General features: G+C 40.3%; 1 protein-coding gene across 4 annotated transcripts in view; it reads left to right on the top strand.

Moving 5' to 3' along the window:
- ldb2a (LIM domain binding 2a) overlaps nucleotides 1–27,301 on the top strand; it is an 84,778-nt gene that overhangs the window by 8,142 nt on the left and 49,335 nt on the right. For all 4 annotated transcript variants that reach the window (XM_030062562.1, XM_030062561.1, XM_030062560.1 and 1 more), the window contains exon 2: nucleotides 11,812–11,914. In XM_030062562.1, coding sequence (XP_029918422.1) covers nucleotides 11,812–11,914 — 103 coding nt within the window. The remainder of the gene's footprint in view (nucleotides 1–11,811; nucleotides 11,915–27,301) is intronic.

Raw genomic sequence — 27,301 nt, 5'->3', positions numbered from 1 at the left:
TCCCAGATAATCATATGAATATAAAAGCCCGCTGGCCAAACAATGAGCGTCAGTCAGGCCAGCAGGATGCTCGCACAATAGACCCACCTTTTTCCTGGCCCTTTCCCATGGTTCCTTCCAGGGTCCAGTGTCGCCCAGATAACAGGGAGGACGTCTATGTCCTGTTGTTCTCTCTGTCCAGTGTGGTTAGAGGGTCTGTCCTGTAACCAAAAGGTCACAGGTTGGATCCCCTCAACAGCCGGTGTCCACCAACAACCATGTGCTCATCAGCAGGCCGCAGAATCTCTACCTGATCACTCGCTAATTTATGATCAAGTGTTGCCATTTAACACTTTTGGTGCACCTACTTTCCTTCAGCCTGCGTTGTCCACTTCCACTTTAATGAGTGATTTCCTACATTTCCCAGAATGACTTTCAGCAACCTTTAATAAAGGGATGTGAACTTGTTTCAGCCAATTAAAAGGTGAGCATATGGACATATATGTGGTCTAAAACTAGTTCAGCTGCTGGTTATATGTATAGTGTGCTGCAATCCTTACTTAAAACCCAATACATCATGTCGCCACATTGTACTCTGGGCTATTGAGGCTACTGTAGGTGGAGAAACTGGTATCTGTTCCTCTTCTATGACCGATCTCGTCCTGTAGGATTGTTGAACGTTGGTGCGAAATGGCGGCTCTAGAAAGAAGTCTTTGCTCTCTGTGTCTGTCGATGTTTTGGCTCAGAAATGCACCAATAGCTGTCCTTAAGCTGTTTTTTTTTTTTTTTTTTTTTTAGTGTTTTGAGTGTGTATTTTTCCTTTAAGTCAGTCTAGATAAAGAGTGTCAGTTAAATACCTAAGAAAATTGTAATTCCTGTGCAGAGTTACACTGGGAGGCAGCCACTGCTCTGTGCTGGTTTCTCAGTGTTTCATCATTTTGCTGATCAGCCTTTTGATGCTACTGTAGCATATTATTTTTTTCTGCAAAGATGAACTTGGCTGAATAGTTAAGAAGTGTAAAGAAACTGACTACAGAGTATCATTGCTGTGGAATGATAATTTATTATAACCTTCTTTTACCCAGAGAAGACTTGCTTGGCATGTAAGCTCTTTTTAAGCAGTGCATCCGTAGATCTTTCCAGATATATTTCCAGGGATGTGAACTGACACCCCGCCTCTAACAAGCTCCGTCGCCTTTGAGCCATCCTGCCCTTAGGCAAGCATCCGTCCTACTGAAGTGTCCTTGAGCAAGACTCTGAATTCCCCCAGCTCTGCTTGACCCTGACTTCTGACCTCCCTGGATCCCCAGAAGGCAGAAAGCGAAAGGAGAAGGTCCCATGGCGATCAAAAAAAGTATAGCTATTATGATGTTATAGATGCATATTTTGAAGCATACTACTGCAATAGATACAAAAACACTGAACAGAAATACATTCACTAGATCTAAAATGTTACAAAATCCTGGAGCCATGCCATTCAAAAGACAGATAATAATGTGATTCTGAAACACAATGAAACAGATCTCTTATTGTGTGTTTAAAATAAGGATATTTGAATCAACTGCTCAAGATTTAGGCAGCATTTTAACAAAAGGCTGTGTTAACCAATTATGAGTTTATTTGTGGAGACTGATAATGGATGAGGTTACAGTGTGTGAGTGCTGTTTTGAAAATGGTTACAATGATTATTACAGTTCAGTTTCCCATTCATAAAACGTCAAACTAATTTTGTAATACCATTGAATTCCACTCACTGTCCTGTTATTTTGGTCAGTCCCTGAGACTTAAGCTTTGCTCTCAGGCCAGTGGATACCATGGCCTCGTATTCACAGCTCTAAAATATAATATGGTGGTGCAAGGATAACCAGAGGCCCAGACCTTTAACACAGCACGGCAGTATACTTTTACTACTACATAAGGTCACGTTGCGCAATAAATTGTAAAAAATGTCAAAATTGCAATATTGGCTGCAATTTCCAAATCACCAGTGGTTTCAGTGTGCTCGCCAAGACACTTCTCTTCTGAGAGGGCAAATGAAGTCCCATGTCACACACAATCTTTGATTTTATTCAAACAGACTGAATTGTAAGGATTAGTGTGTCACTCCACCCAAGAAATGTTGTCTGAATGTTTGTGTGCTCTGCAAAAGCTGTGGCCACAGTCAACAAAATTCCTAGTGCAATCGCAATATACAGCCTCAAGGTTTGAAATAGGAAATTTTGGTCAATTTTGTGCAGCCCTAAGCAAGCCTTTGGACTTGACTGCTCAAGCTCTCTCATAGATTTCATCATCTGGATTTCCCATAAGCCACCTGTGTATTGTTAGGTGCCCACCTTCCTGTTAAACTCCCGGGTTGCTGCATTGATCAGCCTGACAAGCAACAGGTGAGGAAGATGTGCTTAGAGGAAGAGCTAACCGTAGAGACGTTACAGCAAAGCACATTTGCTCAAACTAACCAGCATCTGTGGATTTGATGAAATCCAATATTGACCGAGTTAGGCAATGGCAGCAATAGTGTCGTGTGTTGAGTGTTTATTGAGATAGAGGTGTGTTTGGTTTTGGGAAGAGGTGGCGATACACTGGTGGAGTCAGTGCCTCTACCTCGTTTTCCTCATGATTTTATTTTCTGCATGATGGGGAGTTATTAATTTGACTTCCCTAATTCATTTATGCATTTCTTTGGTGTTTTACCCTTTTCCATTATTGAGTTTTGTTGTCACTTAACATATGTTGTCCAATTGTCTCTGCTTGTGATATTGACTTGTTTTCATTTGTTTGTTTCCTTTGAGGTTAGAGACCCTTGGGTGCTTATTGAACCTGCATAAATGCATTTTTTCCCCCTTTTATTAATATGTGTGAAGGAAACAAATAAACTACATGTATAATTGTGAATGTCAATTTGCGGAGACGTTTGTTTTTTAAGCGTTTTTTTCTGCTGACGCTCTCATCAAGAGTGTTGTACAATGAGAGAGCAGTGTTTCGCTCAAGGCCACTTTGACAAGTCACGTCACTGTTGACGGACATTATGGCTTGGCGCGGATCAATCCTACAGCCACTCAGTTAAAAAATGGCCTCTTTAATGACTCGGCCGTTCTGCCATCTCAAAAGTTGTGGCAAATGTCCCCAGCAGTCATTGGAGGAGTTTGTCGTCATGCATTTATCACAGTGGATAAATCTCTTTTGTATAATAACCCGTGCCCTCAACCAATATTGTAATAGAAACAGCAATATCTCTCATTGAATTGCTTTTTAGACAGTGCCTTGTTACATCTGACATGAAAAAGACAAGGAGGGAATGATGCCAAAATAGTTCAGACAACCTGCAGCTGAAGGTGGGAGGGAGCTTCTTCACCGACTGCATTTACGGAGTGGAAGTCGTTGTGGTGAAAGTGCAGTGGCTGTTCAAGGGCAATGACTTTTTTTTTTTTTTCCTGCATTCATTTCTTTTCATTTGCATAATGCATGGCTAGCGGCTCATAGGTGGCCAAAATGCAGCAAGACGTTAAGTTTGCATTACAGAAAACACTCAAGACCCAAGAGGATAAACCTGTGTTTGTATCAAACATTAGCCTGCACTGCGTGACATGATAAAAGCACTGCAGCCTGAAGCAGGGACTCCCATACTTTTTATCTTAAGGACCCCATAATAGATACATATCAAGATACAGAGTCATGTTTGGTAAGATTTGGTCCCGGCTAACCCCCATCTGAGGAGATTTTTATTATTAGATATGACAGAGTACCAAATTGTACTGTAGGTGGGGAGATAGCAGTGAGAAGAGTGAAACCTCTGATGAAGTGATTCTTATATTGTGCTTTCTCATAGCGGTAAGTGCTAATAAATGAAGTAGCAATACATTTGAACTGTTTCTTAATTTATCCTCTGAAGCTGTCTTGAGGACTCCCTGGGGGGTCCTGTGTCCTGACTTTGGGAAATGCTAGATCATAGAAAATATACGATCTAAAAGTGAACAGCATTGTGGATGCAGTATGTTAAAAAAAAAAGGGCAAATTCTTACCTGGACATCTAACAAGTGTTTGGTTCTGTTAAGTTGTTATGCTCCCCATAACCTGGAGATATTTGACAACAGTAGAAGTGCCTTGGCCCGCCACTCAGCTAAGCTATAAGCTATTCAGGAGCTGAATGGGGTTTCAGACATTGTTAATTCACCAAGGTTAGGCCCTAGACACGCCTACACTCTTGGAGGCCGCTCTCCCACAATAGGCTCGGAGCAAAGGCAGAGAAAAATACCGGCTAACTAAAGCATGCTGGGAAAATGGTTTATGTTAAACATTGTGACATTGGTGGTTCATTGACTGTTAGAGAGAACGAGCGAGGGAGAGAAACTTTGGTCCTCTTCCGTGTGGCTGTATTGTGTATCATAGCACAGGTGTGTGTGTCTGTGTGTGTTTTTGAATGCATGCAGTTCTTTTATTATATACACAATGCTGCTGCGTGCAAGAATGTATTTGTATTCATTTGACTAAAGTTCTGTACGTGCAAGCTCATGCATATATGTGTGTACTTTTGTGCATTTACATACATAACATGACTTATCTGTGTGTTTTCTGTGGCCATATTGTGTCATCTGTGTATCTTCCCTTTATGGACATTTCTATATGCGAGGACTTAACCCCCGGCTCTGTTGCTATTTACTGAAGATCCTCCCCATGCTGTCCCTCCAATCCTCTGGATTTCCCATAAATCCCTGGGGCCCGGCCAACACTGGTGATTTGTGGTTGGCTAGTGGGCAATTGACACATTGATAAATCCCCCTCAGACGGGGGACGATCCGTTTGAATCAATAGAGCCTTATCGGCTGACGGCCGTCACGGCGGCGACCATGTCAGTTCACCCCGGGTCCCTCAGAGCCGGCCTGATTTGTAGCATTTGACAACAAACATCGTCACGCCACGTGGCTCGTCAGAGAGTCTGCAGGCGTAAATGAAGGCAGGACGTCGTCTGTCAGCGAGCAGCGCTGCATCGAGGGGAGGAGAGGGAGACCGAGAGACATAGACAGCGAGAGGGAAATCAATACACAGAGAGACAGGGAGAGACACGAAGAGAAAGGCTGAGATGAGGTTGGAGGACAGGAGAGTGCAAGCCAAGTTTACTTTACCGCACGTTGTTTTGCAAAATAGAGCTGAACATTTAGCCGAGAGAAGGCACACTGGTCATTCGGCACTGAGTGGCATTTGACAAATGATCCAGTGTGAGTGAATGTAGTTGGATTTGACGTTTTGATTTAATAGCAAAGTTGAGCTGTGGGGACTGGAGAGTAGAGGTAATTTTTTCTGCTCTATTAATTCGATTTCTGCCTGTTGATTTCTACTGATTGTTGACTGTTGGCTAAAATTTATCATCAGTGGAATCTTGCGTTAGTGTCATCATGTTGTAATTAAAGTGAATTTATAATTTTACATTTGCCCTTTACATTTTGAAGTGCATCATGGATCACAGGAAGTAAAAAGATCGTTTTTTTTTTTTTTCTTTTCTTAAGCAGAATGCAGGCTCTCTGTGTGGTCTCCTGTGTATTTGTTATTTGAATTTATGCACCTGTGGTCGAGTATTGATGGACTCATGCTTGCGTGCAACAATTGTCTCTATTAATATTTACAGTTGTATAAAGCTGACAAAACTAAGAGCATAAAAGTGAAGCTAACAATTCCTGCCAGAGTCGAGGGATTGAAATTGAAGACAACGTCCGCAGCACCATGAGGCGTCCACTGTGGCCGGGCTCAGCCTCAGCCAGAGGATTCATATGGCTTGTCTCCACTGGCCAGGCTTTAGCTTTGCTCTGGCCGGTCTGGCTCGTTGCCAGCGTCTCCACTGTCTTTAGATCCAGGCCAAACCTGGCCAGACCACAGCTCAGCCAGCCACGTTTCACAACTTGGCGAGACGCTGGCCCAAGCTGGCCAAGAGCTCCAGCATGGAGGATTAACGGTTACTGATTCTGCAAAGAACTTTCTCTGTATATATGGAGGAAAAGTTTTGTGCTGCACTGAGTTTTATTAGCGGTTTAAAATTTGTATTTGTTTTACAAAATAGGCAATTGAGAGAACAATGAAACTGTCAGCTGCCATTTGTTTCACTGTTTGAATGCTGAAATGAAATACTAGTTGATGTTGCACAAGATGTGCTTGTTATTTTCAAATCCCGCTGTTCTCTGGGTAAGAGGCTATTCAACAGAGGCACAAACTAAACCATATCACTCTATGGTTAACCCCCGCCAGGCTGAGCAGAGCTAATGGAGACAAGACAATAGACACACCACTGTCATCTGTGCTCTTTGTGAAACACAGCCCATTGTTTTGGTGGTTGAAGGTCAGAGCCAAAATATCAGTGAACTGCCAAATGAACCGAACAGAGTTATAACAGAAAACACTATTTTGTAAAAGAGAATCAGGGTCAGCTTTAGGGAGCTACTGTAAAACTGAGTAGGTGGGGCTTAGGGAATATCGTGTACTGTAAAAAAAAAAAAAAAAAATTAATTAAAAAAAAAAACTGTAAAGGGAAGATGCCAAATTGCTAAATAGAATAAGGAAGACCTGAAGAGAAACACTGGTCTTTAAAACAGACAGAGGAGGTTAACTAACTGTAGTCTGTAAAACAGAATAAGTGGGATTTCACGACAGAGTAGGGGGGAGCTTAAGTAAAACACTTTTCATTAAAACCTTAAAGGGAAGCTTAATGAAGACAGGGTTCTACAAAATAAAGTAAGGAGAAGCTTCAGTAAGACTCAAGAAAAAAATAAAAAATAAAACTTGATATCTAGCACTTAATTCAGGGAATTTATATCAAAATGGGCATCTAACTTTTTCGCTGGATCTTCTGTTTCAGTAGTAGTGAAGATTTTTTATGTATTTATTTTTTTCACATTTTAGACTCATTCACTTGAAATGCTATTCTGTGTTTGGCTCCGTTTTACTCCCACAATAGAACAATTGTCTAAGACGGAAGGGGAATTGACATTTATAGAGAAGCGCAATGAATATTTTAGGTGTTTTTGGATATAAGGAACTGTGTTTTCAACACACACTTAATGTATTAACTATATTGTGTATACTATATTTTTGAGATTTCTAACTCTGACTTCACCTTGTCACATTGTCTCCTTTGATCTCTGAACACAATGAAGTACAATAGAATATAATAGAATAGAGGATTGTCCTTTAGTATATGGTAAAATAGTGTGTGTGTGTGTGTGTGTGTGTGTGTGTGTGTGTGTGTGTTCTGAGAGAATCTTGTTGACCTCCGGCTTGACTGTCAATCCCAGGAGGCTCCGCCCCCTCATGGTACTGGATTATCTGATGAACTCAATCAGACCACTCTCTCTCTCTCTCTCTCTCTCTCTCTCTCTCTCTCTCTCTCCCCCTCTCTCTTTTCCCCGGGTGTGCCACTTTCCTCCACCTCTGTTTCTGAGATAGATGTATTCACACAAAACAGACACAACACACATGCTGGCTGTTCACACCTGCTGGTTCTCACAGTATGACACAGTCAGTCAGTCAAACACACACACACACACACACACACACACACACATAGCTCATCCAGCTCATCCCCAGTGGAGAGCTGGTCAGTGCTGTGTGTGACAGGGGTGGCTACTTTTCAAATAAAGATGTTAAAATAAAGACTTCAACCCAGCGCTACCAGCTGCCTGGCACCACACACTGACCATGTCCGGCAATAACACCATGTGACACACACACACACACATACACACACGCAAACACATGCCCACGCATACTCTACACACCATCCATCCTTAAATACCACGTAATATGCACAAACACAGAGAGAACCCTGTTGCATGTTCACATATCCTTTTGGCTGTAGACTGATAGCATTGGCTTTTTATTCCTCTATCCCATATAGTTTGCCCTCTGAGGTCTGGCTGTCTTTTTTTGGTTAACATCCATAATGAATATAGGGTGGGGGGGTTGGGGTGGGTGGAGAGGGATAATGAGGTTGGATTAACTGGTGGTTTTCTCATAGTCTCTTTGGTGGTGTGATGGAAAAAATAAAACGTTTTCAACTTTAGTTAGATTTCTACGATCTGGAATGGGTGACTTATTCTCTAAAATTTATTAATGACACTGATAAATCAAATCTTGGTGCTCTTTGGTCAGTTTATGTTCAAACATGGTAACATTTCAACTCCATGCAATGAAATCCTGATGAAATGTGCGGGGACACGTGATGCATCTTCACACTGTTGTTTAAAGTGTTTTGGTATCACTATATTTGAAGTTGTGTTCATAAGACTGTCATAACTGTGACATGATCGCTGTCATGACCCTCAGTGAATATTTATGACATGTCATTAAGTGTCAATCGTGTTTCTCTGCAAAAACTGCTATTTGTCTGTCTCTGTCCTGGCAGTTTGACATTAAACGAGACAGTGTCAACTCGGTAGGAAAGTGACATAATTGTCTGAATGACACTGAATAACAACAGTCATAAATATCCATTAATGTTCATGACAATCGTGTCATTGCTATGACAGTTTTATGCCCGTCTTATGAACACAACAAAATAAGTTGAACAACAACTAAAATCAAAGAAAGTGTTTCAACATTTTTAATTCAAACATGATATCGGTGACACCACTGGTTAAAATTCCAATTAAACATGGATAGAGGACACATTTTGCACTATGTCTAAAAAAAACTGCATTAAGTAGTCTGAAAGTCGAAATTTCAATTTTTGGCCACAAATGTGTACCAAAACTTGGAGAGAAGATGCATTGTGATTGGCCCAAGGGAATGACACGTTTACTTACTTGTATGGAGTGGATACTCTATATTTTAAAGATACAAAATTATTAACTTCAAATATTATTTTTGGAAGAGAACACTTTAATTATTACACTTAAATGACTATTGTAACCACTATAGCAGTATAAATTACTATATCGTTATACTTGAATAGTCACTAATTCTGCAGGATGGGTGGAAGCGGAAACATTGATTAAAGCTATTATTTTTAATGCTCACTTGTCTTAATATTTCCATGAGGGACAAATCGCAGCCATGAGAGACGCCTCATCAATGGTAAAAATCTACTGCTTCATGTAGTTCTTCCTGCATTTTCATTCCACAAGGGTCCAATCTGTAGTCCAGAGGTTAGTTGATTGGTTGGCCAGCCAACATGCCTTCCCACTAACTCGTAATCACCTATTGATTGGCCTGCTAGATGAAGGTCCAGGTCCAGGTCCTCGACACCACATCTCTCTCTCTTAGCGTCGGACTCCTCGGATCAGGGCTACGCTGACCTGCGGGGCGCCCCGGTCACCGCTTATTGGGCTTGACACTGGTGGATGGTGACAACGCTAATTGTCAACATCTGGGAAGCGCTCGCTGTTCCTCGGCTCAGCGCAGAGTGAAACGTGGTGATCTGTCATAACGTGTCAGGGGAAATTAGCATCAGTCCAACGTCAAATGGTGAGGGGGCGAGGGGGGTTGGGGCTCGTCCCGCCAACATTATCCGATGGTTGTCGAGTGGTGGGGGAAAAGGGCGAGGGGCTGTTAGTGAAGTCCCTTCATGGGATTTACATGGTGGTATTTCCTCACAGGGTCTATGACTACTACTAATACTGCCACTGCTAATACTGCTACTGTTTCTGCTACTCTCACTATTTCTACCACAACAACAACTGCTATTACTGGTATTACCCCGAATACCTCTTCTACTACTATTACTGCTACAACTATTACTGCTACGACTACTACTACAGCTATTACTGCTGATGCTACTACTACTGTTTCTACTCTTACTCTTTCTATTACTATTATTGCTACCACAATTACAACTACTATTGCTGGTATTGCTACTACTACTAATACTACTATGACTAATACTACAGCTATGACTACTACAAGTACTACTACTGTTTCTACTACTCTTACTATTTCTATTACCATTATCACTACCACAGTTACAACTAATATTACTGGCATTCCCACTACTAATACCTTTACTACTACTATTACTGTCACTACTAATGCTGGTACCCCTACTACTACTACAGTTACTACTACTATTACTGTTTCTACTACCCTTACTGTTTCTATTACCATGATCACTACCACAACTACTACTACAATCTAACTACCACTTCTACTAGTAGTACTTTTACTGCTACTGCTATTACTATAATCACTCCCATTAGTACAACTACCACATTATGTTTTTTATTACTGCTACTACTACTACTACTACTACAACCTTTTCTATTTCTCTTACTATTTCTATTGGTGTTGTCACTACCACAGCTGCAAACACTATTACTGTTATTACTGTTACAGATACTGCTACTGCTCTTACTATTTCAACTACCACTTCCACCGACAGTAGTTTTACTGCTACTACTGTTACTATTATCACTGCCAATATTTCAGCTACTACTGTATACTGTTACTACTACTACAGCTACTGATAATACTACTAATCCTATTGCCAGTGCTGTTACTATAAGTGCTATTACTACTTTTACCACTACTACTACTAAAACTACTACTACTACTACTACTACTACTACATCAATAATAATAATAATTATTATTATTATTTTAATAACAAAAATCATAATGATATTGCTATTAATACTGTCGTTACTACTCTCACCACAACTGCTCCGCTCAGCCACTATTACTAGTGTTAATACTGCATCGAGGAAAGGGTACAGGGTGGAGTAAATTTCAAAGCTGTTTGCCCGGAGACGCTGCGAGCCTCGAGCAGAGCTCTTCCAAAGTCTTGGCTTTAGACACACAGAAGGCTCCTGCCAGGCTCTTGGCTTTGCAGTGACCTGTCTGAGGAGCTGAAACTGGCTGTCGGTATTGTCTTTAAATCACCTCTTAAAACCTAACTTTATAGACTTGTTTTCACATGCTGTCTTTTATCCTGTTTGTTTTTGCCGCTATATTGTTTTTACCCTCCGCTCTTATTGTTTTATCATGTGATCCCTCTTTGTTTGACTTGTTTCAGCTTATTTTATGAATTTGACTTATACGACTGTAAAGCCCCTTCGTAAACTCTGATTTGAAAGAACTGAGTGAAATAAAGTTTATTATTATAATTTGACGGGACCAACGTAGCAAAATACAGACCACAATAAAGGGACTTCTTGCCTTGCCCTGCTAACACCATGGTTTTTCCTCCCTCTTGTCTCACAGAAAAGCCTGGTCACAATATCAAAGTCTTATCATGATGAATCCATATTAAATTTATGTAAAGCATCTGTAGCAAGAGAAAAAAATGCAATAGCACAACAATATGGATGAAGGCGATCTCTTGGGTTATGAAGTAATATAAGAGGATGAAGCATTTCAGTCCAAGCTAACGATAATAATAATAATAATGATGATAATGATAATAATAACAATAATAAAAATAATACTTTGATTTACATTGCACTTCAAAACAAGGCAAGGCAAGAACACAGGAAAGAAAACTGAAAAAAAGTCAGAAAAACAATCAAATGAGCAACAAAAAAGAAAATATAAACCATAAAAAATACAGAGGGAGGTAAATAAGACAATTATCAAATTTCTTTACTATAAAAACGAGAACAAAAATTTAAGCAGTGATTTAAAAGATGACAGACTCTGCAAGCCCAAGTTGCCGAGTTGTAATTCACTCACAAAGAGAAATAACACCACTAACTGCATGTTTCATATTTTAGATATTTTATGATGAGCCCTTGATAATGATGTTTTGTAGAAATGTGTATTTGGAAGGGAGCTCATCTTCCCATTCAGAGAAAATCTTGGTTGTGTCATAGCTCTGCGTGTTGTGCTGAGCGTCGATTCTGTCTCTCCTCTCGACAGGAAAGCGACAGCTTGTGGTGGGACGCCTTCGCCACCGAATTCTTTGAGGAGGACGCGACTCTCACGCTCTCCTTCTGCCTCGAAGATGGACCAAAGAGATACAGTAAGACCATCAGTGTTCACCTTGTTATTTATTTCATGATCGATTTTATAGCGGTAATGGTAAAACTGTGTGCATCTGTTGCCCCCTTGCATCACATAGGTATTAAAGTCTAGTTTTCTTGGACAGGTTTTAAAACACGGGTTTAAAACTTACCGGCATTTCAAAATTATCAAGTACGAGACGGAATGTCCTAACTCTCTATTTTTACCTTATTTTTCAAGGGAGGATTCGCTGAGCAATGCCCAGCTTTTTAGTCATTAAGGACAGAAATTCAATGTTCAAAGTACAATCACAACGTTCCACTGTCTGCAAGTGATCAAATCAACTGGAGAATAGGGGATTAAGTGCCTTACTTAAGGTTGAATCAACAACGTTTTCTCGAATTGAGAGTGTTTCAGACGAATTTCCCTCGCCCAGATTTTCCAGAATGGGATTTAATCTAGCACCCTGCTGGTAACGAGCGCACTTCTTCATGCATTAAACTATTAGCAGCCTGTCAAAGATTGCATGGACAGTAGTTATGAAGCATACACAACCAAACTGCAGGAATGACTGCAGAAAGAATGATTTTAAAGAAAAAAATCCACTCTCACTCTTTCACTGTTATCATCAATCTGAGATGTTCAGCGCAATCCAGGAGTTACTTTGTGATGAAGTGTTGTAATTTACTTTTCTGGTGTACCCGCTCGCCCCCAACGTGCCTCGTCTACTTCTAATTACGTTATTGATTTCCTACGTTTCCCAGAATGCTTTTCAACACGGCTAAGAAAACTTGTTTTAACTTGTTGCATCGAGCCGTTGGGTTTTAAGTTTCCATTTAGCGAGCAACAACAATGGCAAGAGCGGAGAGTTTTTCAGTTGAGAAAAAAAAGCGAGAGTCTTGCACCTTGTTGCAAACTCGACATGTCTCGTGGCTGCAACGCGTTGTGGAGAAATTGGTGTATCTGCTTCTTCTGCAATGGATTTCTCTCCCTGTGTTACGGCTTGAAAGTTGAAAGAACTGTTGACACCAAAACCTGATGTTGCACCACTGATGTTCTAGATGGCAGATTTTTTTTTTTTTTTTTTTTTCTGCTATCAAACTCCAATGTTGCCTCTTGGGGGAATATCTCAGCGTGACATCATGCCGCCATGTGTGGCCATTTATTCACAAGAACACACACACACAAAAAAAAAAAAACACATCAGCAAACAACAAATTGGACGCTGAAATCGCCAACAGCTGTGAACGGTGTTGAAGTGTTTTAAGGTCGAATTCCCCTTTAATGTTACTGCACTCGCCACCCTCATCTGTTCCCGCCATGTTTTAACACTGTGCCTTTACACAGAAAGAAATGCATTTTCTTTGTGTTGTCAGAGAGAGGACAAGGCGATGACACTACAGCTCAGTCTCTCTCATTTTTTTTTTTGTTTTTACTCTCTCAAATGATGGTTAGTCACTCGTGACCACTGGTAACCTCTCCTCAACGTTTTATGACAGGCCTCCGCTGTTGTCCTTGCTTTTTAAATATAGATTAGATGTAGACGGCACTCCTGAACATAGATAAACCACTGGGTATTCATGCTGAAACGTTTCACAGAATTCCTGCTTTTGAACAAGGTCCTGATGTCAGCGCTTTATGACAGCGTGTTGATATCTTGGCAAACACAGGTAACTTTGAGTTAAAAGCGGTCAAAGTGCCGCACCAAATCGGGCAGCGTACAGCACATCTGTACTTTGAAGAAATGAGCGCAGAACAGTTCCACTTGGTCCTGCACTGAATCTATACAGCCAGCCTGTCGTCTTTATCCACAGTTATACTGATTAACTGCTTAATCAAAAAGCTTGAGACAGAGTCATTTCTGCACAAATGCTGTTTAAATAATTTGCTTATTGTAATCAAGTAGTGTACTTACAGTGTTCATTTTGGGGGCATTAAAACCACTGGCAGGCTGCTGCATTTGTGTTACTGCATAGCACAATACAGGTTTAGGTTATAGCCTAATTATAATTTGACCTATCGTAAAACATCAATTAAAAGCCGACTCCCAATTAAAATCCGAGTCCCTTTTATTGGCTGGGTATGGCTGCACGATTTGACAAATAAATGCCAGTCCCCCATTGGAAACACACATCAAAACATCCAGATCAAAACTATAAACTGTTGTGGTGTGTCATATTTAACTACCACTTGTTGGCAAACTATGGAGCAGGGGCCAGCTTCTCCTGCCAGGGAAAAGTACCTTTCCCTCGACAACAGCTGTTTGTTTCCCATCACATCCTGCCCACTGCCTGGGACAGAATCAGCATACCGGCTAAGGTACTGGTCTGGTTTAGAGTTTATAATTCTCAATCTCAATCCCATCAGGCTCTGATAATGTAATTATTCCAACAGGTATGAAGGGTTGGGCTCTAGCAGGCAGGTTATGCGCTTCCAGAGTGAAATATCCTACATACAGAAGAGAACAAAGGAAAAAGCTAAACTCGAGAGCCTTTAGGAGTTTTAGGGTATACTTTATATACTGCACTGCATTATAATTGAATTATACAGTAATTTAATTTGATAAATCAGTTAGATAAATCATCTGCTTACAGTGATCAATTCGGGATGGATGGACCTGATCACTGTAAGCGGTTTCCACTGTATTTTATTGTCCTGTTGTTGTTAGTATCAGTCCAATTAATGTATTACAGTGCCTTAAAAAAAAAAAAAAAAAAAAAAAAAAAAAAGAACAGGAGGCCTGAATTAATCTTTAGCTGCTGTGGTGGTGGCTTTTTTATTGGGCTGTAAGCCTTCATTGCTTTTTCTTGGTTATTTTGTGGTAAAACAGTACATGAAAGCATTGTGGATTGCTACACGTTTTAATTTGTAAAATAAAACTGATTGGCTTAAGTTAGCCTTCACGTGGGCCGTGACTTAATGACAAAGAGCAAATGTGGACCTTGTCGCTAGAGCAGTCAAAAACACTATACTTTATCAGGTAAGAATTCTTTCTTTCTCATGGGTATCAATGTATTATTGAGTATCACCAAGGGTATCAACAGGCTGCAAGGGTGCAACGGTTAGGGAACTGACTTAGAAGCTCATAAACTAGCATGACCATCTAAACTTTCATCTCAAGCTAGGACCAAAAAACAAACAAACAAACAAACAAGCAAAGAAAAAAAAAAACAAGAACAACAAAAAATAACAGCAAAATTGCAATTATGTGGGTTTTACCCAACAGCAGAAAATATCCCAGAGCAGCCTTATTGTGTTTCTGATATTGTCCCCTTCATCTCATCTGCATAGGTTTGTGTTCTGATATCTGAAACATATTGAATATCACACAGACATAGATAAGGATGCGGTGCTCTGAAATGAGCAAATGTGTGCAGCGTCTGCTTAGTGTCTGTTTGTGTGTGTGTGTGTGTGTGTGTGACTCAGCCCAGTCATGGAGGAGGAGGAGAGAGAGAGGGAGAGAGAGAGAGAGAGAAAGTGGTGGAGAGAGGCAGTGGAGGATTGTTGTGAGCCGGGCCCCGGTTTGCTTTTCAAATGTAAAAATAAAAATCCCCAGTGGTGTAGAGACGGTAACCCTGTTCCCGAGGGAACAGGAGGCTTAACACCATGGCGATGATGACTCACCGCCAGTCGCAAGCCTTCCTTGATTCACATTCAGGTGTGCTAAGTTACACACATGCATGCACACGCACACACACACAAACACATCATCCAGGAAAAACACAGCACCCTCCTATGTATCCAGCAACAGATTTATCTCCAAAGAAAAACTAAGAATGACACCTTCTGAAAGTGATGTTGTTGTCTGTCAGGCTGCACAGTGCTTCACACTGGCAGTCTTATAAATAGAAAATAACAGCCGAAACAGGAACATATATATTGTATCTCACATACAATACTCATTGTCATATATATCCTATTCCGGTTAGCTAGTTTTCCGCGGTACAGTAATGTTGTTCATACTTGTTTTGTTGTTGTGATACAACAGAGCGACTTAAAACGAGTGAGCCGCGAGAGATTCAGTGTCTTACATAAGGATGCTTAACAAATACGCTGAGTTTTTTGGAGATTGGTCTATTGGTTGCCCATTAGGTCTTGGTAACACAGACACCACCATCATACATGCAGCCCTGGTGGATCATTGGCTCTGGTGCTGCATGCTAGCACATCACATGCCATGCTGTGCAAAAGTAAGAAAAGAAGACCCGAGAAATTAAATGGTATTTTTTTTTAAGTGATATGCAACAAAGTCTGGCAGTTTTAAACAGGAAATTGGTCAAATGTATGTAAAATATAAATGTTGGAGAAAAATGAATGAAAATGAACGCATGGGCAGTGAACATGTGATTCATCAGATAGAATAATCCCCAAAATAAACCTGTTTGCATCAGCTTTATTAACCTTGATCGATTTATTTATTAGATTTATTAATATTTAGACTCTAGGATACAAAAAATAACATCCATTTATATCTAAAAAAAAAAGTCAGTCATTTTACGATGGATAATGCTAGTTGCTCACCATCAGTGAATAGTGGGTGTGTTAGCATGTGAATGATCCACCAGGAACACATGGATAACTCTTGGTATATAAGTTATAATACAATTCAGGAATTAATGGGTACATTTAGCAACAAAACAATCTCCCCAAAAACCTTGTTGTCACACTTTAAAGTAACCTTGAATAAGGAACTGAATCCCCTACCTAGTCACTCATTCAGAATTGCCGTGACAGTGCCATCTAAAATGAAAAGGTATAAAAGTGACATTATTGAACGGTGCACAAACTGGTTTGGATTGCTGGGAATATGATTATGATGTTGAGTGTTGCTATGTATGAGTCTGTCGAACCAGCAGACCGCCTCCAGTTTGTCAACTCTGCAGTAATGTCGGTTAGTCTGCCATGTCATCACAATATCAGCATTTGTCAGCTCGAGTTTCTGTTCATGTTTAGCTCCCAGATAACCATGTACGGACACTTAGGAACCTTATCCAGGCAAAATGCTCATTAATGAATAATGCATGTAAGTGTAAATATATTATGTGGCTCAACAAATATCTTCCAGAGTTAGACAGACAGCGGCAATATTCCTGTGATTGGAGGAGATTGCCAATGTGTGAACTCTGGGGGAAAAAACAAACAGAACAGAACAAAACAAAACAAAAAAATGCTTATCTACCTTTTGTCCCTGCTTCTTATTTATTTATATGTCCTATTATGCAGGATCATTTTTGTGGCAGGAATTTCTGTCATGTCTACTGTCAGGGGATTTTTGGCTTTGCCACTCCTCGGTATCGGTCGCTTTTAACGATGCCCATCTTGAAATTTAGGCTTATTCTACTAGTCGCTCTGCATGAGACCATCAGCTAACTGGCTGAAATGTAAATTGTAATGTGAAATAGTCTTTGCTTCCAGCCTTTTTTTCCAGAGCGCAGACATGCTGTTGTTATCGCTGTCCAGGTCGTGACAACACTGACCAGGGGAGATGTGAGGGAGTGGGAGGTGGAGAGTGGTTACCAGTGGTTAAAAGGGCCATGCTGCATTTTTGGAAGAGCAACCGCAAAACAAGAGGTTGTAATGTTATGCGGTGGAACAAAGTGTCTGTGGATAGTTATAGTGAGTGGGATGAAATGCCTGAAATATGTTCTCAGCTGTATGGATCCTGCATGTAATTCCTGAGGCTACAGTGGTGAAACGTACATTATTAGTGGTGCACAACTTAGCTCTGTGACACAAAGCTTGTTATGGTCTTTCTCAACTAATGAGAAACAAACTGTATCTCTGATAATCAAACACACTAAACAGACAAAAGCGATAAGCCTCTCCACCGGCACAGCAGAAATAAACACATATACGATTTAATTTGAGTTTATTATTATTTACACATTTACACGTTTATTTATCATTCCCCTGAGACACTCATAACATATTGATGTATGAGTTTGAGAACTCAAATCCTTGTGGAAATTGAATTACATTTTTTGACTCATATAATAGCTTATATGGTGATTACAAAGAAACAATCATTTCACTCCATACTGAGGCACATTAATTTCATAACATTCAGCAGAGGAAAAATTAGAAGAGCCAATTTACCTAATCTGTTTTTTTTTTTTTTTTTTTTTTTTTCCTTTATTGCATGGACCTGTATTTAGGTGTTGTGTAACTAGGTTTCCGGCTTCATTGTGTCTTTTCAAAAGAAGGAGATCGCAGTGAAAATGCCTGCACATTAATTGCAGGATGACGAACGCTAATGCATTTGTTTTCCCCCTTGAGCTCTCTCTCTCCATCTCTCCATCTCCATCTTTTTTTTCCTCGCATCCTCTTTTCTTACATCAGTTCAGACTCTTTCTCATATAACAAGACATAACAAGATCTATTAGAGAAATGGAGGGTGTTTTTTCTTGCACAAAGGCACTTCAACAGTAGCGTAGAGAAGGAAGCGTGCCTCCTCTTCCTCTAAACTCCGAAGGATTTTGTTTTTCTTTTTATGTTCCTTAGCCACAATATCTAGTCCCTGCCAAAACTGAACAGCTAATTTCAGTATCATGCCCACCAACTCAATGTTTAGCATAGAATAACGCTCAAATAATGGCTAGTTTCTTGATAAAATGGCTGGAAATTAGGCAAATTTACCTCCCATAAAGCATGTGGCTGGTGCCTGGTTAATTTCTCAGCCTGTGCCACTAACGACTGGGAGCCTCAAACTTCGTCAGATCCCTTTTTTCTGTCTAATTGTAATCTACACGTACTAATAACAATAACCATGTAAGAAGACAACATAAGCAGCTTATCCAGATAGAGAACATAATGTCTTCTATCAGCTTGCCTTGCCTTGTTCTTGCAGAGATCTGAAGAGAACTGGATGTGAGCAGTGAGAAACCTTAGTCTCAAACATATCGTAATATTTTATTGTTTCTTTGGAAATAGTACCAATTAGATAGTATTTTATTGCCATGGCAGGATATTGCTTTGACAGACGTTTATATTAAAATTTCTAACTGTGCACTTGTTGGCTGTGCATTTCAGTGGGTAAAGTCTTTGTGTGTATGTATTTGCATACCTGTATATGTGTATGTACACATAGGTATGGACCAATTATAATTACTATTTTATTTTTATTTTTTTTAACATGGAATATTCAGTTGCACTATCTAGTTATTCCCTCAATTGCCATGGCCTTAACATTCGCTCCGGTACCTTGTCTAGCTCTGCAATCTATGAGGCATCTGATGAAAGCTGCACTCCATGATGCAATCAAAGAGCAAGGCTCACTTTAGAAGTAGTTCAAACAAGAGAGGGAAAACTCTGCATGTTTAGTGAACTGGTTCACTGAGGGCATACTATGAAAATGATTCACAACACATTTACAATTCGTCTACGGTTACTCTTGCATTGCAGCATGCAATAATTGTCGCTATGAAGTGACCGCAGCTAATAATCTTTAAGCAAGCATGAGGACGGAGGGAAATAATGAGGAGGAAGAAAACAGGGGGAAATAGTCTTAATCTGGGTGAGGGAATGAGGAGGACTCGCTTTACAGTCACTTCCATTGTAGTTTAACAAGGAACACACAAGGCAAGATGCATTAAAAGTGGGAATCTGTTAACGAATAAACAAATTAAGCCCTATTCATGTCATAATGATATTTATAGCCAGTCACTTTATTGTCTGGTGTTAATAGCTAATATTAGGCCAGTTTATACATGGTGTAAAGTCTACAGCAAATCTTACTCGAGTGCTACCCATATAATAACACTGTGAAATCCCAGTTTTAGCCCAGTCCATAGCACATTATATCTCAGTGTTGCATTTAGCATAAGGAGGAGGCACTGTGTTGCTTCACATCACAGTCTTGCTCGTCCCGAAGGGGCTTATTTCACAATAATGACCGGCTCCTTGTACATTATCCTGGTTATTACACGGCTACTTACCAAAGGCATTAATCATTTGACATGACATATTGATTTAAAATGATTTTATTCCAAGCTAAAGTAATTTACAAGCCTCCGACACAAACTAGTTCAGCAGGACTGCAACCAATAAAGATGTGTCGCTGGCATCCGTGAGCAACAGGAGCAGAACAGTTACCATAACACTGTAAACAAATCTGGTAAGACAGCCTCTCACCCTCCAACCAAATCAAAAAGTTTTCTCCCGTTCAAATAAATTGAAACATTTCTCATTTTTCTTTTAAGATTATAATGTGGACATATTGCATTTATTACATAGCCGATGGAGGAAGGATCCAATTCCAGTTTCAAACCCTGGAAGCTGCATTTACGTAAAGTGGCATGATTAGGTGTCAAACAGTGTTTTTAATGACAGATTAAGATTTTAGATTGTTAACCAGAAATAAGAGTCCTCAGATCGCCTCCACCGTCCAATCAGAGAATTGCCAGCTTTAGCCCAGTCCTACACATTAAACAATACTAATGAATGCAGTCTTAGAAATGTGCTATACCATGCAAATCATAATGATTTTATAATCATGTTAATAGCTGGTCTTAGCCCAGTCTTAATTATAATAATGTAATTTTTATAGCACTTTTCAAAGCCCATTATGTCTCAGTTTTGTATATAACACAATGATATTTATAACTGGTGTTGGCCCTATCCTACACACATCATAATGACATTAATAGCTTAGCTTTGCCCGGTTCTGTACATGTCTTAATGGAGCTGATACCCAGTCCCGGCCTCGTCCCTCTTTTTATATGATTTTCTGTTCATGTTAATAGTGAGTCTTAGCCCAGCCCCGTGCATATCTTAAGCATGTTTACTGCCAGTCTTGGCCCAGTGTTAAGCACATTATGTGTCAGTGCTCCACATATCCAAATGATGTTTATAGGCAGTGTTAGGCCGGTCATAGCTGTGTGAAAGAATCTGAATAGAAGTCAGAGATGGAAGGATAAGACTAGCGCTGTGATCCCACTTGCTTTCTGTTGAATAAAAGATTGACATGGGAGGGAGGGAGGGAAGGAGGGAGAGAGGGAGAGAGAGGAGGTGGGGGGTTGTTGTATTATTGAATTGGGTGGTAGGATAAAGAGAAGGAGAGGAGGAGGCCCTGATGAAGGTAGGGGAGTGGTGCAATATCTACCCTGTCTGTCTGGTGCATGTGTGTGTGTGTGTGTGTGTGTGTGTGCAGGTGTATATGCCTCTGCATCTGCGTCTTATTGTCAATGTGTTTTTCTTTGAGGAAGCGATGGGAAACAGTGAGTGTTTGTGTGCATGTGTGTGTTTTTTTATGTGTTGGTGTAGGTGTTGAGAGTTAAAGGGGGCTCTCAATGCTTCGGTGGAGGGGGGGGGTTTGGTTGGGGTGTGGGGGCTGGTGGTGGCGGCGGTGGGGGGGGCGGGTTTGAACGAAGCTGCTTTACAGAGAGATGGATAGGACGGATTGAAGGTGTAGAGGGGTGATTGGCAGGCGGGATGATGCGGCCCTGGCTCAGCTGCAGCGCAGAGATGTAGGCTGCCGTTGATTGACATTCGCACCGAGCCTGGGAACCACAGTGCTGGATTGGCCACAGAGGGAGAGAGAGCGCGAGAGAGAGACACTGTGAGAGACACAGAGAGAGAGAGAGAAAGGAATAATCACAATTTATACCAAAATGCGTAACGTTTTGCTATATGCTTTTTTGTGCTGGCATATACCGCAAAACGGCTTTGGCAGTCCTAATAAAGCCTCTTTGAGTTGAACTGAAGTGAGAAGAGAGAGAAATAGATGAGGATGGAGCAAGATGCAGAGACAAAGAGAGAGAGAGAGAGAGGGAGAGAGAGAGATGCAGAGAACGAATGACAGACAGCCCTCAGGAGAAACAGACAATCATTGAGCCAATGAGATAGCACTGTTTGGGTGTAGAAAGCTATATATAGGTCTATATATAGGCAAGTCCAGATGGTGAGCAAAACAACAGAAACACCTAACAGTATCTGAATATTAAGTTCCTAATAAGAAGTAAGGGCACCTTTTGCTTTTGAAGCAGCTTCAATCCTCATTGGGTTGCTGTTATACAAGTCCTGAAGCGTGTTATGGCGTATTTGGCAACTCTTGCAGAAGCAAAGCCTCCAGTTCTTTTAGGGATGAATGAGTTCAAAATCTGCTGTACTTTCCAGAGACTGTCAATGGTGTGTAGATCCGCTGATTACAGAGGTCGCAGGGGGAGCTTGACGTCACCCTGGTGTACATGAATCCACTTGGAACTTCTTTAGCATTGTGTTTGAGGGTGTTATCATCTCGGGAATATGGGATCATAATGAGATAACAGTGTTTGCACCACAGGATGCTTGTAGTCCTGTAAGACAAACGCATGTTCCTTGACCCTAATACAAATGAGATCCACAAGGTGACTGCCTATACCGAAGATAGAGGACAAAACAAAGAGAGCGGACTGAATCGTGAGAGCCCGGCGGCGTCTACCTGACGTCAGTGTCCGAAAAAACCCGCCCTGTCCTTCATTTGCTGCAGCAGAGCCAAAAGTGGTTGAAAATCTTGGAAATGCAGGACTTCACTAGCCTGTTAAAGGTGCACCGTGCAAAACCGCAGAGGGTTGATCGAAGTGAGGACCGCTGAGACTCAGCTGATGAAAAATGTGGAGTAAACAAATAAATGACCAATCAGCCGGGCCAGCGATTAGAACCATGTAGACTCCAGCAGCAAATCCTGTGCTCAATCTATGGTTTGTTTATTTGTTTCAGCTAAACAGTCAAAATAGTCCTCATGTCAGTCGACCCTCTAAAATTTTGCAAAGTGCACCGTTAACATTAGACAGTTATTTTAATTTCAATCATTTTATTTGAAGTCAAGTTTTCATTAATGTTATGGGAAAATATATACAGTAAATACAAATATAGTGTACGAAGAATGCATATTTACAATGAATATCTTTAGTAAGACTTGGAAGCCTTTAGGATTTGAGAGAAATAAAGTTAAAGTTTACAGTTTTGACAATGAAAGCTGCTGTCAAATAAGTTTCACAGCACAACTATTTTTTTTTCAGTCCTTTTTTCATATCTGTTCATCACAACATCAGGCATGTTTTTTGCTCAGTGCACGAGCAACACTTTCCATTTTTGGGAAATTCAAAGATCTAATGTTGCTAATTGAAAATATCTTACCCAGTACAGGAAATATTTCACCTTTGCAGTCTTTGCCATTGCAGATCCTACACCATGTTGGCAACAGACGTCCTTTGGCTCTCCTTAAATTTAAACCTTTTTGGATGTATTGAAAAGAGTGAATTTGACCATATTACTTTTTTTTTTTTTTTTTCCGTTGCACAGGAGTTCAGGTTTTTGTGTTCCAAACACCAGGTTGTGCATCTTTGTGCGATGGCCTTGAATACAAGCAGTTTCTGAATGGCAGCCCTGCCGTGAATACAGGCTAGGTGAAGCTCACAGTGTGCAATTTTTGTTGAGACTGTGCCACAGAGGTGTTCATTGAATAATGTGGTATTTTTTTTTTTTTTTTTTTTGTTTGGGATGTGTAGTATTTTCATGTTTATTTATTTATTTATTTATTTATTGTTCAATATAGGAAACAGTTTTCAAGACCGTCTTCCTCACCCACATAAAAAGGACCTTGCAGTTTTTGTGACCAGTGCAGTTATAATTGGACATTATATTTGGCCTCTTTGGAACTCTGTTATTTGCCTGATTTTATTTTGAAAAAGTCGAACATAGAAATAGCAAATGTCAGACCTCTTTTAGTTCAGGGACATACAACTAATTGGCAGTCAACATGATATGAATATTGTGTGTGTGTTGCATTTTTAACTGTGATTTAGCTAGTTCAGAGTTCAGGCCCTATGTCAGGTAGTGTTTCTGTTAGTTTGCTATTCCAGTATTTCCACGTTTGATAATTAGGATTGCCTGATGGCCAGTGAGACGTTAACTGGGGCCGTTTGATTGGTAAGTGCCTTGAGGGAAGAGATTTTTCATACCTCGATAAGCCTGTTATTTTTCCCTTTCGCCCACATTCATCTCTGCTGTGGTTTGACCGGCCAATCAGATTGGACGCCACCAGTCTGAGTTTGTGTGAGGCGGACTCGGCGACGGCTACGTCACATCCCCACGTGAAAAGTAAAAGGCTGTTTCTGTGATTGTGGAGGCACGTTTCCTTGGTTTGGAAATGATGAGTCAATCCCATATGGCGTGCCGCTGACTTCTGAATAAGGCAGATTGAGCTACCTTATTTTTAACCGCAACGACAATTACTGCAAACATAAACACAATGTCCAGGACGAGGGCCAGGAGCGTTTTTTTTTTTTTTTTTTTTTTTTTTTTGCCTGTATGTAGCTGACAACCTCTGATCAGGTCCCATTAATGTATCGGCAGGACAGATGAATGGAGACGCTTACCGTGCACGTCAGTTTCCCCTTTCGTTCATGTTTTATTCTGTGTTACCGCTGATTGCATTCACAGAAATACTCCAATCAGACATCTGTGACGTGTGAACAATGAATACAAGTGCAGCAACGGTCAACTCATTCTTCTGAATTTATTACAAAGTAGAAATTGTCCTTTTAAATCAAATTGACTTTGTTTGATTTATGTTAATCAAATCGATTTAGTCACAAATTATATATTTCAGTTGTACTCAAAAGCATGATTTATTTAACTTTGTTGTGTCGTTTCAGCAATCTTGCCGTCGCATATTGTTGACAAATTTCTAGATTGCTTAAAAATATGACGGTGGCTAATTTAAATTTTACATGCAGTGCCTGTGAAAACGTACCACTGGCGAGTAGAACTGGGATCCACCGTGGCAGCTGTAAATAAATCTTAACATTTAACCTTGATATGGCTTTTGTGGCCTCGAGTTAGCGATTTAAGACCCTTTGATAGAGTCTAAGTGAAATGTGAGGCACCATCAAAGTGGAATGAAGAGAAAGAGAGACAGAGAGAGAGAGAGACACGGCGAGGGCAGAGGCAGTCGAATACAGACGTGAAACTCTAACCTTATTATTGTATTCTCATAATCAACCTTTTGTAGTCATGCCAATTAATGCCGGGGTCTAGAATCCAGTCGAGTCCTATTTTGATGTCTCTGACGATTTATTAATGCAGTGCGTGTGGATCTGTGGGTGTAAGCGCAGTGTGCGTTTTGTCTGTGAGTCAAATGGAAATACAACTATAGCAGGAGTCAGCTGTGTTTTGTGCACCATTTGACCAGAGAAGAAAGGGATAGGCCTTTTAAAGAAATAATGCGGTTCTTCTGAGGCTCTCGGGAATGGAAGCCTTTTCGTTCTAAAACAATATCCAACATCTGAAATAATTGACGCCTACTCTTACAGAGAGACCGTTGGCACCAAAGTGAAGCGCACCGCGTGTTACCTGAAATTCAACACTCATTTTCACAAAACAACACGGAGGACTCTATCCTCAAAATTATTATTGTGTACCATTACCACTTTGCCGTGCACCGTTACTTTGTTCATGCCAAGTCAATTTTATTTATTGACTGCTTTCAACAAACCGGTTTGTCACAGAGTGCGCCGCAGACAACAAAGGACATGAAGGACAGATAAAAACATTAAAAGAACAAACACATCACAAAGTTTAAACCACTGCACCAGACCGTGCGCGTGTGTGTGTGTGTGCCCGTGCATATATATATAGATATATATATGTGTTGGAAAATAGTGGAATATACAGTAGTTTACCTTTGGAACATATGAAGTTTCTACAGTTTCTGCATTTTGAATTGATTTATCTGAAAATGAATTGATCCCATCCTTGTTGCCATAGCGATAACACCTGAGAAGACATCCCGTATTGATATTTTGGGCACGACGGTGAAGCAGGAAGGTGTGAGGTGCAGACGCTGGCATTACCAAAGTGCCCGTAATCACCGTAAAGAATATCCTTCAGAGTGTTATGGGTTTTCCACAATGGCTACCGACAGCAGCGTAACGCAAACATGTGAACTGCCGCCCCCTCCCTCCCTAACACACACACACACACACACACACACACAGTGGACCCCGTTCCTGCAGCACAGAGCAGGCGAATTTTAACATCTTTCACAGTGAGGATACTTATTATTCCAAACCAAATTTAACAGACCACTTCAGAAAACTGGACAAGGATTATGGAGTAAATACTTTTGAATGGCCGACATTTTAAAACCGTTGGAGCTTTTTAACCTCACAAACTGGGATGTGTCACAGCCGATGTCAAGGTGCCGAGCCTGAGACAGCCGTGATCGCGGGAGCTGTCCAAGGGCCTCTGTTATTTTACTCCTCCTCATTACTCATTGTCGCAGATTGCCGGATTTCATCATCAAAGTTATCGTAGAAAAAGCCCACCTGCCCACTCGTCTCGGATTGTTACACAACTGTACTGTGAAGATAGAACAAGCTCTTCCTTTAAGGCCAAACTATTTTTATTTTAAATTGGTTTCTCAAACACAGTGCCAAATATTACATCAGTTGTGAATACATGGTCATCTCAGCCACAGGACTACAGTATCTGTTTTCTTACAGACTTGCCATGGTGTTTTTTCAGATTATGTTTTAATGAGTCTCAGTTTTGACCCTGAAGAAAACTATGGACCAGCATTTAAAAAAAAAAAAAAAAAAAAAAAAAAAAAAAAATATATATATATATATATATATATATATATATATATATATATATATATATATATTTGTTTTATTTGTATGCTAAAATTGCCTCTGAAACTGCTTTATAGCCCAACCTACTGATACAAGTGGACCAGGTAAAAATGGTAGAGTAACTTGAATGATTTTTTTTTTTTTTTTGAGCTCAGTCAACTCAAGTTACACACAAGGAATACATAAACCATACTTCCACAAAACACATATTGTAAGGTTGAAAGTGAAATCACTGTACAGGTCTATAATAGGCCTACCTTGACTGAACTATACAATGTGCAGGAAATAAGCTTAAAAGGAAATAAAGAATCAGCCTGTAGTGCCACATCATGACTCATCACTGTGCAAAATATAATGCAAAATATAAATAGAGGGTTCCAAGGATGGGAAGTTGCCGTCGGTAAAGGAAAGATCAACATGTCTCAGTAACGGAAATACTGCATTTCACTGGGTAGATTTAAAAAAAAAAAAAAAAGAGAGAGAGACAGAAAAAAGACCAAACACATGCAACCTCTGAACAGATTCACAAAACAACTTGGTGGAAAGTTTGGGCACGGGAAAAGAAATTCATCTTTCACATAAGCCAAAGGGGGGCGTGGCAATGGCCGTAATAAAATTCCTTTTTTCCTTCAGTTGTTCAAATTTTACTGTGTGAGTCTACCTCTGTGCATGAAATGTGCTATATAAATAAAACTGCCTTTCCTTGCCTTGCCTGTTGGCCATAATCTGCTAGTATGTTCAGCAGATAATATCAGAAATGGTGTTTATGGACAACGTACAGCACAAGTGTG

The sequence above is a fragment of the Myripristis murdjan genome, chromosome 10 (genome assembly GCF_902150065.1).
Source record: "Myripristis murdjan chromosome 10, fMyrMur1.1, whole genome shotgun sequence".
Classification (NCBI taxonomy): Eukaryota; Metazoa; Chordata; class Actinopteri; order Holocentriformes; family Holocentridae; genus Myripristis; species Myripristis murdjan.
Note: the sequence above shows the minus strand (reverse complement) of the source record. Positions and strands in the feature narration are given on the sequence as shown.